Source organism: Eimeria maxima, genomic scaffold, assembly GCF_000499605.1.
Source record: "Eimeria maxima Weybridge genomic scaffold, Emw_scaff644, whole genome shotgun sequence".
NCBI lineage: Eukaryota > Apicomplexa > Conoidasida > Eucoccidiorida > Eimeriidae > Eimeria > Eimeria maxima.
Genome location: NW_013566660.1, coordinates 1 through 14,070, shown reverse-complemented (window position 1 = coordinate 14,070; position 14,070 = coordinate 1). Strand labels below are relative to the sequence as shown.

Below are 14,070 nucleotides of genomic sequence, written 5' to 3'. Positions count from 1 at the left end.
AGGCCTTTGCAACTCATGACAGACCGCCTCGTCTCCCGCAATTCCAGGGGCCCCAGGAGTTGCAGCCGTTGGTCTTATGACTCCTGGGGATTACTGAGAGATGCCAGATGCTATTAAATGATCTAAAGTGTTTTGGTTCTACTGCATAGTCCTCCGATGGTCCTCGACCTGCGTTACAGGCACTGCAAGTTCACTGTAAGTGGTGCACACCATTGGGGCAAAAAGGCCTTGTCTGCAGTTAGATTCTGGCATATCTTCATAAATGTGTACTACAATGCATTAATTCTATGTGTGATAGTGCACTGTAGATTGAGGGCCTGGAGGGGGCCTTTTGGGGCCTATGGAGTACCCTGCAGCATTCAGCTGCGAGCAGCTCAGCCCCAAGAGATGGGACCCCCCATTTGCGTCGAGGTGTATTGCACCGTCAACTTCAACAATTTGGATTTTGGCCGTTTTTTCTGCTGGCAGCGCGGTACTGCTTCACAAATGAACCCAGGCTACCCTCTCAGTCAGTCGCTCATCTGCGAAGCCTGCTGGGTCACTTCCAATAGCAGTAAGGAACGTGGGCACGCGGGTTTACAGTGTTCTCCTTCCGCATCATCAGCTGCTTGGGATTTTGTGCTTTCAGTTGCAAGCGGCTGGTGACTTCGGTTGGAAATGAGGCGCTGCAGTGCTTGTGCTGCCACCGCCTCCTGCCGTAGCGTACAATTGCGGGCTCTCCTTCCCCCTACGATGTGGGTCCTTTTCGCGCTTGTTCTTAGCAGTTCCCTCTTAAGCGCTGCACATGCCTCAGATGGTCAATTATCGATGGCTTCAGATGCGAACAGCAGCTGGAGTTCTGCCTTTGTGGGCACGTTGTTCATGATTATATGCTCCGAACTAGGGGATAAGGTGAGGAAGGGTCCTCGGATGATAGTACTCCTAGCATTTTAGGATCAGGTCGATTGGCCATTTGCCAGCTGGAGAGCGACTTAAGAAGCGGCTTAGCAGTTTGTCTCGCCTTAAGACAAACAGGGCGTATACGTGTGGATGGCTGCAGATTGATGCTGCAAATGCACATCTGTGTTCTCTGCTTAGACATTCTTAATCACCGCCATACTCTCCATGAGATGCGCGAAAGCTGGTAATTCAAAGAAGACGCAGTCGGGGTCAAATAAACTGGGCAGTCGGTGGCATGTCTTCGCTGGGGGCTTCCTCGCGCTGGCGCTGATGACGATGATGGCTGCTGCAGGCGGCCAACTCCTCCCGCTGCTGCTACCTCAAGAGCTTCGCACCATTTTTATGGTCTGTCTTCTCGTGATTTTTGGAGCAAAGATGCTGCATGAGGCTGCGGTGTACAGAGAGGCCGCTGAGGAGGCCGGTAGGCCAGCGCCAACAACCCCTCCTGCATCCCGCGTGATTCGCCGCATCCATATTTTGCCTCAGTTCCTCGACTGTTCTTTCGTGCTGTGGGGTTTTACAGCACCCGTGGTGCTACTGAACGAAATAGTGGCGAGGGGACGCAGAGCGCATGCCACTTACTAGCAGCTGATAGTGCTTTGCTGCTAACGTTGAACAACTGTAGCAATCACCTGTATTTCCCGCACGTTTGCGTTCTTTGTCTCAGATGATCTCAAGGATTTGTGCGAGAGTGATATCTCTGTAAATGGGTCGACGCTGCTGTGCGTTGCACGCAATTTCTTCAGTCCTGTCTTCCTCCAGGTACGTTGTCTCCAGCTCGCAGCAGCAGACAGCAACGTTGTTCTTGAGACTGTCTTTAGCTAGTCGGTATATACAGTAATTGTCCATCAGGCTCCTCCAAAGTGCAAAAGGTGCTGGGTAGTGCTTCGTTACTGCTGTGGACTAGGCTGCTTCGTTGACGCTCATGGCTGAATGGGGCGACCGGTCGCAGCTGGCCACTTTCGCCCTGGCTGCCGACAGGAGTGCCTCTGCAGTTTGTTTGGGTAAGTTGCAGGCATTTTTGAGATGCTTTCCCCCCTTAAGTTTCACAGGGGATTGCACATGCTTGTAGATTTTTTCCTGCACAAGTGGAACTTCAATTAAAATGAAAAACGGTGGATGTTGTTCCCATCTAGTGGTGTGCTGCTTGCGAATTTGCCGCAGGAGCCATTCTCGGACATGGGCTGTGCACCGCTCTGGCTGTTTTGGGTGGGAATGTCTTGGCGAAACGCATATCTGAGCGCGTCGTGCTGGTGCTAGGAGGTCAGCTCGTTGGCACAACTGCATGGACGGGCGCAAAGGGGTCAGGTTCCAACGGTAGCATGCACTTGAAGCGCTTGCGTATGGAGGCGGGTGCGTGCCGTTCGAATTACTACTCGACCGTTGTCTCTCTGCCTCCGACATTGTGGTGCTCTTGCAGGGATATGCTTTCTGTCTTTTGCTGCGTTCACGGCATTGGGGGAGTTCTTCGGCAGCCAAATGGCTCTTCTTTGAACCTGAATGGAGTGAGGGCGCAGCATATCGCTGTTGTATCTTGGTGTGGTATCTGGTGATCGCCTTCAAAAAAACACCGCCAAGACCCGCATGCTTTTCTTGCTTTCACAGTCATTCGGGTGTCGAAGACCTGTGGGTCAGCCAGACAGTTTTGGCTGTGTGCGGTACCAGATGGTCTGCGGTGCTGTTCGTGGTACGACTGTCCTGCAGTGATTGTTGCAGGGCCGGACGCGATTCTCTCCCCTGCAAAACTGAAACTTCTGATATTTCTGCATGGGATTCGATATCATGCTATCCTGAACGGTCCCTAGCCCCTCTGCTTGGTTGATGCCTTGCACGCGCAGTGTGCTGAGGTGTACGCAGAGCCCTGGACCGTCGGCAAGTCGTTTTCCTCCTTTTTAGAATCATTGCTGGCGTTGCACTTTCTGTGGTCAAGCTGTTGGAAAGTAACGGTTTTGCCGATCCGTTGAAAAACCTTACATACACAGTAATTGTAGAAGGAAGTCTTCCCTTCCTGCCGCTGCTGCGGGCATCGCCGCACGCTGTTATGATGGATGTGCGAGCATGGATTTCGCTTATTTTCGTCACTGTCGGACTCGCTGGTGCAGGTGGATACCGTGGCAGACGGGACAGTCATAGGGCTCGGAAAGCAAGAGCAACTTGGTTGCACCAGTCTTCTGTTAAAGTGGAGATCTTGTGAGTTCGATAAGAGAAATGTACGTTTCAGCGAATACTTTGATGGATACTCCAATTCAGTTACGAGGCTCTATGCCCCTTCTGCAAGAGCGTAAGACGCTTCATTATTTCATGACTTACCTCCCAGTGTTCATTTGTTCGGAAATGGGGGCTGCAACTTCTTAGTACCTTACCGGTCAGGTGACTAGGACCATGCGATCGGAGCTGGGGAAGTTCATCGACATACATCTATACCCATACGGTATCCCTGAAAAAACCCTCCTTATGAGAACTGTGCTACAGACCTGCTGTAGGGAACGCGGCTGACGTGAATGGCTCTGTTATGTGCCAGCACGGCACCGAAGAGTGTCGCCTGTGAGAGGGCCTTCCGCTATGCCATGTGGCTGTATTAAAGGCGCTTGCTCATCTATTATTCATTTCAGAAACATTCTATCCGCCTGCGGAATCAAAAAGATTCAGGGGAACTCGGACAGCGGACTCGAGTTCATCGATTGGTGAGAATTAGACTAAGGGTTTGGACAGGGGGTTCCGTCTGCCACGGATATAGCCCGAAGGCACTCGCGGGCATTTGACTTGTGTTTTTATTAGTTGAGTGCTTATTCATAAAACTTTTAGCGTAGAAGGGCTCAAGAGCGCCTCGGATGGAAGGTGGCGTGATTGTCTATCTGTCAGTGGGCAGCACAAGGGCGAAATTGAGGGTATGCGGATCAGGCAATGTTACTGTCTTGACGGCAGTCTCCCCCAGTGCTTAGCTCCTTTTTTAGCTTGCTTTCAGGGTGACGAAGGCCAACGGCTGCTGTACGCAGCATTCGATGCTTGGCGTTTGGCGGGGCTGCCCTGTGTAAAGACTTGAGAACGCTTCAGGAAAGACATTGGGAACCTATCCAGAAGACACCCGTACAGCTACGTGCCATGGGTGCTCGTAAATGGTCGGCACTCGGCAAGCGCAGAGTCGAATATCACGCTTGCGGTATGTGAAGAGTACGTCTAGCACCCTCAGGGCAATGTCTCTGTCGCAGGCATTAGTCATGACCACCTCTTTACCAGGCTGGGTGCTGGGCGGCCACACATTTGCTCCACTCTTTCCGAAGTGGGGGCTTTGGGCTTCCTCGATGAGGGGCAGCGGTGCTTTCGTGACTCTCCTTGGCTTCCGCGTACACAGCCTCTGTAGGCACGAAGGTGTGGAATGGAAGAAATAACCCTGACACTCAATACATACGGATATATGTAATAGGCCCAAGCATACGAAGCATGAAATTATAAGTGTCTGCCATACGGCGCCATAAACTCGACAGCGTGCACACAGCGTGCTGCTGACAACGTGCAAGCAACGCAACAAAAGGGCATGTCTCCCGACTTCGAAGGCGAAACAGCCGGATGGCCACTGGTCCACAGGTCCTTTTGTCAACGTTTATGCGCCTATCCCGAGTCACGCAGGGCCCACTGCACCGAGTCAAGTTTCCGGGCAGACAAGATTACTGGCCTCCTATCCACGTCGCCACAGTTTCGCTCGTTCACACTGTACACAGGCGAACCCCCGCATTCACCTTGAAAAGGATAGGAGTACGTTTTCGTACTGCCTTTTAACATGTTGCTATGCCAAGCAGCAGCCGCAGCCTCCTGCGTGATTGCTGTTGTGGGCCACAACCCCACCGGTGGGCCCCGTCAGGGGTGGGCCCTCTCCATGGATTAGGAACAACCGCACGCGTATAGGTGCCTTGCTTGTTAGCCTTTTTTCTTCTTTGTGAATTTAAGCAACTTCGTAGTTGGGCATTGAACCGAAGTCGGTTCTTTCCCTGTGTACGTGGGTGGCTGTGGCAACCGGCCACAGCAGGATGTTCGCAGACGCTGTTGAAAATGGGTTTGTGCACGCTTGTGTCAACTCCCCCTCAGGGTTGCCAAGCTCCCTTGAACGGCGATGTGAAGTAGACGGCAGCATCCCAGACGGTCATCGTGGTTCGGGGAAGTTGCTGCTGTCAGCACTGCAGCGCGTAGATGCAATACATCTCTTGCCTTGTCACATGAAATACAGCGGATTGGCATCTGTGGCAGAGTTATTTAAGCCAACACGAGTATCTCCTGTTACAGTGTGGGGAGAAGCAGCAGCAGGGCTTGAAGTGCTCCTGCATGGACGTTGTCTGCGAGGGAAGCAAGAGCGCTTGGCCTCCGATAACCTGGTTAGTTCCTCCAGCGCCATCGCAGCACATACGCTTCACGGCTTTGTTGTGGCTGCCCAGGAGACTACCTGCAGCCTAGTGGACTTGCGGAGAAACTTCTCCCTAGCTGCTGCTGCAGACTCCGCTCCAGACAATGGCTGCGTGGAGACTGAAGAGCCGCCTACCGCTGTCACCTCGCTGCGCCCATTAGCGGAATTCGACAAGATATGGTTTGTATTCACCCATACCACTACCAAAACTTGTTCTCTATGCGCAGAGCCATTCGCAATTGAGCTGCAAGCCCACTTATCCCTTTCGGAGACACATTTCGTTCTCCCTTCATGAATGCGCTTGCTGTGCTTTGTTGTGCGTACGCTGCAGCTACTGGCAGCAAGACCGCGAACCTGCAAATGGTGACGACATCCCACAAAGTCTTTTCTTTTTGCGGGCGATGACCGCTGTAAGGCGCTCATTCTCTGTCCTGTACTCCCTTCGAGATGCCATATTTTTGTAGTTGTAGCTGGAGTGAAAACTGAGTTCCTGCTCAGCATCGCGCATTTAGTTTGTGTCTATTGCACGCACACCGTAGAACGAGACTATTTATTGCAGCAGTGCCTTTCATCTCCACAGTTCTGGGGCAAATGCTTTGCGTGCAGCTGCACGACTACCACGATGAATTAAAATAACGGATTTCGTTGGCTGGCAGCCACACGTTCCGTGTACAGCCAGGAAAGTTCAGAGTTCCACCATCAAGGAAGGTGAAACAAGACCCAAGCGCCGTTTGGATTGCTTAGAAGAAAATAGGCAGCACTGCCAAATTTCGCCGAGTGTGCAATTATAACCAAAAGGGACATGCAGACTGCCCACTATGAAATGCGTAGAAGTGCTTACGCTCAACTGATGTGTTATGGCCTTTTTGTGGGAAAAATTTAAATATAAGTGTACATCCACAGAAGCTGGTAGGTAAGAAGCCGTGGAGCTTCTCAGACACCATTAAATGCGAACAGCAGCCTCCCCGTTGGTAGACATATTGTAACATTTTGCAATACACATATGACTCAACGGGAAGCGCATTCTACAGAACACAAAAGTTCACTGTTCCACCCTCCTTGAGGAGATACTGGAAGAGTCCCCAGTAAACGGGTTAGGACTATTGACTATTGCAAATGCCGGTACACTCGCCCGATGTAAATCGAGCACCCGAGCACCCAGTTAGTTAACATAGTTAAACAACCTTTGAGAGCTGCACAAGGACCAAGACGCCATGCACACTCTTGTGGTTACACAGCGGGACCGTGACAACAACCAATGTCTAAATTTGCAGACGCGCTGTAAAATAGGAGAGCGAACAAGGCGCAGCTGTACTCGCGTGGCCCTAGGTACTGGATTTTGTCGATTGTAGAAGCGCACCGGGCCTGCAACCGCCCCATTTCCGTTCGATCGGTGTGATGGCCCACAGAAGGCTAATTCACTCCGCGGGGGCAACGCTCAAGATGTGCGCTGCTGTCTGTTCACGGATTTATACTTTCGCGAGTCTTTCCGGCTCATTCGCGTCCGGTCCCGGCAGCCTTTACCTCCCTGATGCGCGACAGACACAGAATGGAGTTACAGCACTTACCAGCAGTTGCAACCGCTTCCGAGTTATTTTTCGTGTTGCCCTCCCTGATATATATCGTATTGTAAGCTACGTATGAAACAAAAGGATAGCTTGCCTCCCAGTGAGCTGTGCCGCCACCTTTCGTCAATGCTTTGCCGCAGGTACACGGCTTCCCATTGGCGAAAGGCTGCTCGGTTGAGCAGAAACCACATATCATTCGCGTTGCCCATTCGTGTTCGTGATCTTCAGTGCTATCGTGGCACACATCACACGGGTATGCCTGAGGGCGAGCGTACACAACCCGCACAAACGCTTGCATTGCTGGTACCCACATGAGTGCCACTTGCCGCACCATCCCCAATTTCATCTAGCAGCACTACTTAGACTGGCACAACAGTAGAGGAAGAATTACACATGCTTGAACGAACGGCCCAAATTGCTTGCCTTGCCACAGCAAGGAAAGCGGAGCCACCGAAATGACTTCTTGTAGTGCTTGCACGTCCCAAAATCTGCAAGGGGACACCCAACGACGATCCGCAGGTCTTGTTTCCGCTGTCTCTGTTGGGCACTGGGAGATGGACGACTTCTGAGAATCAGCATACGCAATTAGGCAGGTAAATTCACCCTAAGTATACAGAGGAATGTGTGTCCCGGCTGAGACACCACATGGAAGGCCTTCCTGATATCATAGCCAATCTGCTCCATCCCGAAGCCAGCGCAATACCGCACAGTCATACTGGTTCACAAAGTACAAAATACCGCGAATGCCCTTGTGTAATCGGTGCAACTACGCACATTCACAGCGCAATATGAATTCAGTGTTTCCTAGAGGATCAGTTGCCTGCGAATCACCAACCTGGAGTCGGTCGTGGATAAGCCGCAGACCACTGCAAACCCGAGGGCAGCGCCTTGGAAGCCGAATGTAATTTTAGAGTGACAGTGGCGGCAATGATTTGTCCGGGGAGCGCCTGTAGAGTTGTCCGCAAAACTTTAGAAGCGGAGCAATGTAAATGCTGCAACGCTGGCTCTTTGAGTATAAATTTCCCGATGCTACGAATTCAGGTGTTTTGTTTCTTGCTGTTTTGCGTTTTGCGCAGGACACATGGAGTAGTAAGTCACCAACTAAAATACGGGCTAAAGGAGTTGTTCGGACACCAGCTACATACCGCTTTGCATTCCTCGAGTCTTCATGCTGGCGCCGCAGCAGTCACACACCAAGACAAAATCACACGGTAGCAAGTCCTTAAGATTACAATCAATGGGATGCACAGCAGCCACTCGCATAAGCTGGCTTCCAGCAACACCAATAGTTGGCTGCACTCTAATGCCAATCCGCAGTAGGCACTTGGCGCAGCCCACCGAGCAACCTGCAACGCATGCAGCCACCTGCCCTCTATTTCCTAGCTTGCATCCCTGTAAACAGAATATGTTTTTCCCAACGTCCAAGCAGAGCCGCAGCGGCACTGCAACTCCTCAGGCCGTGCAGGCACAAATGGTAGTCTGCAGTCTCCCACTCTAACTGCCAGCCTATCATGAGGCCCGATGAGAAACAACCCGCTGCATGATAACCTGCTAAGGGACGGTGAGGTTTAGACGCCCCTAGCATTGAAAAAGGTTACCTGCAGGCTCCAGAGAGGCTCCATCCTTTGGCAAGGGCACGCGCACGTCCACTACAGCTCTGCACCGGCCGCAGGTAACTTGGAGTTGGATGCAACTCAGATGCAAAGAAGAGACTCCTTCTGTTGTGCTGTCAATCAGAGAGACGTCGGTGCCGCGCACTGCTTGAGACGGCCCCTTATTTATCTCCACCTGGGCTTCTCCATCTTCTCCTTTGCTGTCAGGTACTGCTTCATTCGTGCCTTCGTGCAATTCCTCAGCCTTCTCAGGTTTGTTGACACTTGGTTCTCTTGCTGCTGCCTGGACAAGCCACAGCCACAGCACGTATTGGGAGATTTGTTGGCCAGGCTCATGCCTCCTGCTCAACGGGGTGTCCGCGCATGACTCGTGGAGCAAATAGACACAAAGCGGTTGGATTAGGAGTGAGCGTTTGCATTCTACTTTTTCACGATTCAATTCTCCAATGATTCGTAGGCATACCTGTTGACGTTGACTTAACACGTTTTCTCTGCACCGTTGAAATCGAATGGCGCACTCTTTGGCCGTGCGGCTGCCCACATGACTGCTGATGTTCCGCCAACGTAAAGTTGGCTCCGCCACCCGGCGGTATAACACCACCGCTTCCTCTAGTCTGAGTCAGTGCACAAAGCGACTGCAGCTCATACCTAGACTAAACAGCTGAAATCTAGAAGAGTGCAGCTTAGGTGCACAATTTCTACGCGTTTTGGCACAGGGCATGGCATAGCAAGGAAAAGCGCTCTTCCACTAGCATGCACGGACAGCGACCAGGCCACCCACTACTGTCCACTATTGTACGCCCTAACCCCAGTACTTCATGCTGAAGCAACGGTATTACAAAACTGCGACGAATTACAGTGAATACAAACGCTCCAGAACCACGAAAATGCCTACTCGGAAACGTGGTGGCTGGAACTCCTACGCTGTTATACAGAGCGTTGCTCACATTGAAATACGTTCCTATGAGCATACCTTCTTTGCTCTTCTTCAGTCCAAGGCTGCTCATGCATCTGCGGAGATGCGCCCTCTTGTGTCAACTCGAGCTCGAAAATTCCCCTCAAGTGTCTGTCCAACGCCTTGATAGCTGTCCTTACAAGATCTGTTTTTTCGTGCCTGGTCAGTTGTTGCTCAATGACTTTGGAGAAGACTAATTCTATAGCATCGCGGCGCAAGTCATTTATCTCTCTGCTGCATACCTCTAAAACGGCTACAGATGGCAAAGAGCCTCTACTCAGCCCCTTAACCGCAGCACCGCCTTCACTAGAGGACGCATGAGAAACACTTTCACTGCAAGCACCGGCAGCACGTTGTGTTTCTGTAAATGTAGGACCTGCTGCTGCTTGCTGGCCACTGAGTGCAGAATCGGGCCCATCCTGGGCTGCGCGTCGTGGCGCTGGCCTGCTCACGGACCCATCGGAAACAGATACAGCGGAAGTGGCAGCAGCTGTGCCTTCTGATGCGTCGCCAAAGTCATCTTTCAGTCCAGACGAGTCCCCCAGTACCGCCTCAGCCCCCGGATAAGACTTCCTCATTGTCACACACAGGCGCAGCCCATTGGGCAACATATTCGTATCAAAATCTGGATCCGTTGGGGTAAGCAGCAGCTCAAACTTGCATAATATCGAGCTGGCAATCTCCGGCTCACAGTTGGCTTCTTTTTGTTCACCAGTAGCAGCCTTGGGTCTACAGCCAACTGGACCCCAGGCCTGAGGGTCTTTCTCGCGGTCTATAGGAGGTGCTACCTGTAGAGTGTCGCGATTCGCCGAATCAGTGCTGCTTGACTGGCAAATTGTGAAGTGAGCTGCTGCATCTGGAGGAGAACTCCTTGGAGGAAGGGGCCTGGCCTTACAGAAGAATGCGCCCCCCGCAGTTGCATTATACGGGTCCTGTTGCAACATGGGTAAAAGCAGCGGGTGGCAGGACAAGAGAGAAAAGGTGCTGCTAAACTGACGCCGAAGTCTTTGTAGCTCCAGCACCACAGCAGATGTCCCTCCAACCAGTGGGGGTCGCACGCAAACGGGTCGAGAAGACACAACCCTCTGCACTTGGCGCCGTATCTGCTCCTGCTTCTCCCCTAGCTTATGCTGCTGTTCTTGCAGGCGTTGCTGCGGCTGTTGGTTGGGAGTTTTCTGCCTTTGATCCTGAAGTGGTTGTTGTTGCATGTTCCGGCAATCCTGGTGCACTTTGGGTTGTTGCTCTTGTTGCTGCGATGAGTTCCCCCGTTGTACACGCTGTAGCGGTTTGCGCTGCCTCTCATTCTGCTCTTTCTGCTTCTCCTTGTGATTCTGCCCCACGTAGTTCGCTTGCTGATGCTGTTGCCCATGTTGCTTTTTCACCTCCGCTTTCTCATGTGTTGTGGGCCGCCACACATACTGTAGGTACTGCTGCGATCTGGCCCCCCTACTTCGCCATTGTCGCTGCCCTTTGCTGCGCTGTGCCCCGGTGTATTTCTGTCCTTGCTGCTGCTCCTCTTCTCGACCCAGTGTCAGTGACTTTTGCGGCGCTTTTATGGTCCCTTCTTTCCAACCCTCTGCCGAGACCGGCACTGCCCCCGGTGAGGGCCCCAAAGGGGGATCATGAAGACGTTCCCGCCCCCTGCTAGGCTGGTACCCATTTACGTCACGGATATTTGGGTGCCCTTTCATACGGTATCTCCTCTTGAACTCATTTGAGGGCTTACACCATTTAGGGGGCCCTAGTGAACTCCCATACGCAGGATGCGGGAAGAAGTTGAGGGGGCTCCTGCTGTACCCGCTGTACCCACATCCACCATGAATAGCACCCTGCCCATCTTGCCTCAGGTCTTCCTCAGACACAGGGGGATTAGGAATGTCTGAGGGTTCTGTAGGTCCATCTGGGTGCTGCGCTTGCGCCTGTGGAGCTTCCGCAGCAGGGCGGCTTGGGCATGCAGAGTGACATGAATCCGCGAGCTGAATTTTGGGGTGTACCTCCATTAGGCTTAGGTAGAGAATAAATACAGACGCAGTGGGGAATGCAACCAGAAACTACAATGTTCTGGTTGTCAAGTACCGAAATGACGGCCTAGGCCGTCCAGGAAGGAGGGAACCCAGAGTTGTCCTTGCCAGGCACAATGAAAGGCTTATAACAGGCTCCACACACCGCAGGTCGAGCCACTATCTCTGCTCATCCCTGGGCCCCAAAATAATTGCCCCTGTAGCCTGGTGGGCGGTGAGCGCTGAAAAACCGGAATGGGCTCACTAGCCAGACTTCCAGGTCCTCTCTCCGGTACCCAGGGACGAACAATTCATCTCAAGTCTGTTACTGTTCACAGGAATTACACAAACCAGTTTGGCTGTGTCCTTCTCTATGCTGCGCAACAGCACAATCCTGTGCGCGAGTGTCCCGATATCCTGGCGTTGCCCAGGGCCCCCAGCCTCCAAGACTAGCAGGCTGTGTCCGAGCGAAACACCAAACAACCGAAACATTATATTCCTGAATTAAATATGTTTGAAAGCATCATGGGGTAAACAAAGGCAATTCGAACTAGTCGCGTTAGTAGTCTGAAGCAGGCCCACTGTCCCACGAGCACCCTGCCACGCCGGCAGATTTGCGACCGCCCAACAAATTTGCCGCTTGAGCTCCCGTTCGATGCTCTTCTCTCCAGTTGCACAGACATTACCAAGGCTTCATACATGCTTCACTTATGGTGCAAACAGTCTGTCATTTCCAAGCGCAATGGCCCATTGGTGCAAAGGGCAGTAGACAGGAAATCTGGTGCCCAAGCTGGCAAATTATGGAGAAGTGAGCATTCAAAACTTCTCTGTAGTGATTGCACAAGGGACAAACGATTCCTGCTTGTGCTTGCATTCAGCGTTGAGTAGCAGAACTAGCTACACCAAAGTGCGTTGCAACTGACGACGCACCGCGGAACGCCGCCTATCAGAGGTCTATTATGAGCTGCAGCGGAGCCAAAACACTTAGGATGAGAGCTTTTGCAATGCAGTCGACATCCTTCCCCCCGTATTGGGACGTGCTAAATTAAAAGCTCCACTTTGAGGAGTTCATCTGGGTGCATAACCGCCTTTACTCAAACAGCGTGCGGTTAGCGCTTTTGACATGACCGCCTTCTTTAGGATGGTTTGCGGTGCTTATGTTATGGCCGATGTTAGGCCGCTTCATGAATTTTCGCCGTAAGGCACTAACGACCTTGGGACCCTTGCCAATTAGGGTAATCTCCAGCAAACCATGAAGCTTTCAGACAATTACTAAATCATCGGGCCGCTGTCTTTGCTGTTATCAAACTAGAAATGAAGTGAGCATTCTTTCTGAGCTTATGCACTACAGCATAGGCGATATCATAGCAGCTGACTGACGGTAGAGTCACCATGAATTCCATTGGAAAGTGCGCCGATATCCTTTAGTGAAGTGGCAGTTTCTGCAGGAATCGGGGAATGGCTGTGGTCCTTAGGTTTTGCTGTTGCCGTTCCCGATTTGTCAAAACAACTCATTCCGCTGCAGGGCGCATCGCAAGCCATCCAGATGGTCCCGCCACTCACTTTGCGGATGCACTTACTGACGCGTTACCCTCCAAAGCATGATCGTGCAGGCTTTGTACGACGTTTATACGAAGTGAACTTGCAGCTTATAGTAGGCGGATTCCATGCCTCGTCTGTTACCACAGAAATCCTCTCCGATACTACCTGTTTCATCCGTCTCCAATTGTTGAGCTTAGGTTAACTAGCAACCAGACGAGTATCGAGGCAGTATGGTGAAGGAAATGTTGAAGGGAAACTGGAATCATAACACGTAAGCGCAGTGGCTAACACGTAGGGTGTCTCTGGAGCACATCAGTGGCCAAGTATGTAGTGCCATGCATATACTTTACCGTGAAGCCTTGATGCTCAAGCCGGTAATGCCGCCGGAGAAGTCTTTCATTACCGTGTTCTTGAAAGTCCTCGTCGGGAGTGTCACGGATTGACGCTAGGTGTGAGGAGTGAAGTGCCTGCCACAACACAACACGACTATGAAAAGGGAAGGGGGGGATACCACGTAGGGCCCTCTCTCGCGTGCTGGGTACTTCTACACCCCTTCTGGGGAACAGTGTGACTAACAGGCGATGAATTTGTGCTTTTCGAACTGCTAGACTGTTCAGAGAACATCTCGTCAGCCGTTGTGTCATTGGCATCGGTTGTTAGGAAAAGGCGCTCCTTCAAATCATGGAGCGGTAATACTGGACCGGCGTCAGGTGACAGATACGGCGTGTCCTCACTATCTGTCCAAAGGTAATGGTTATCCTTTTGAAGCATATCCGTTAGAGTGGCGGCAGTGCGGACGAAGCCATGAATGAAGTTGCAGTAGTACCATACGATGTCCAGAAACTGCTAAACTTCCGTGAGAGTGTACAAGGGTAAGGAGAAGCTCCAACAGTTCTCTGCCTCCCCCGGATCTGGGTCGAACCCAGCTGCCAATACAAAATGCCCCGGGAAACTAATTACATGCATAGAAGACGAACACATGCATACCAGCGAATAGCCGCTTCTCGCGTAGATATTGTGGACCACGCCATAAGTGCTAGAGGTGCTCCAGCATATT

At 51.9% G+C, this 14,070-nt stretch overlaps 3 protein-coding genes across 3 annotated transcripts; 2 read left to right on the top strand and 1 right to left on the bottom strand.

Moving 5' to 3' along the window:
* Positions 1-732: 732 nt before the first annotated feature.
* EMWEY_00039770 (transmembrane protein, putative) lies at positions 733-3,133 on the top strand (the record flags this gene model as incomplete). The annotated part of the gene is made up of 7 exons (XM_013482503.1): positions 733-891; positions 1,078-1,360; positions 1,607-1,701; positions 1,847-1,943; positions 2,104-2,292; positions 2,545-2,623; positions 2,797-3,133. 7 exons carry the CDS (start codon positions 733-735, stop codon positions 3,131-3,133), a joined length of 1,239 nt encoding a protein of 412 aa, XP_013337957.1.
* Positions 3,134-4,964: 1,831 nt separating this feature from the next.
* EMWEY_00039760 (hypothetical protein, conserved) lies at positions 4,965-5,799 on the top strand (the record flags this gene model as incomplete). The annotated part of the gene is made up of 2 exons (XM_013482502.1): positions 4,965-5,515; positions 5,667-5,799. 2 exons carry the CDS (start codon positions 4,965-4,967, stop codon positions 5,797-5,799), a joined length of 684 nt encoding a protein of 227 aa, XP_013337956.1.
* A 2,682-nt stretch (positions 5,800-8,481) lies between these two features.
* On the bottom strand, positions 8,482-11,162 carry EMWEY_00039750 (zinc finger (CHY type) protein, putative; the record flags this gene model as incomplete). Its single annotated transcript, XM_013482501.1, has 3 exons — positions 8,482-8,799; positions 8,980-9,130; positions 9,490-11,162. 3 exons carry the CDS (start codon positions 11,160-11,162, stop codon positions 8,482-8,484), a joined length of 2,142 nt encoding a protein of 713 aa, XP_013337955.1.
* Between the last annotated feature and the right edge of the window lie 2,908 nt (positions 11,163-14,070).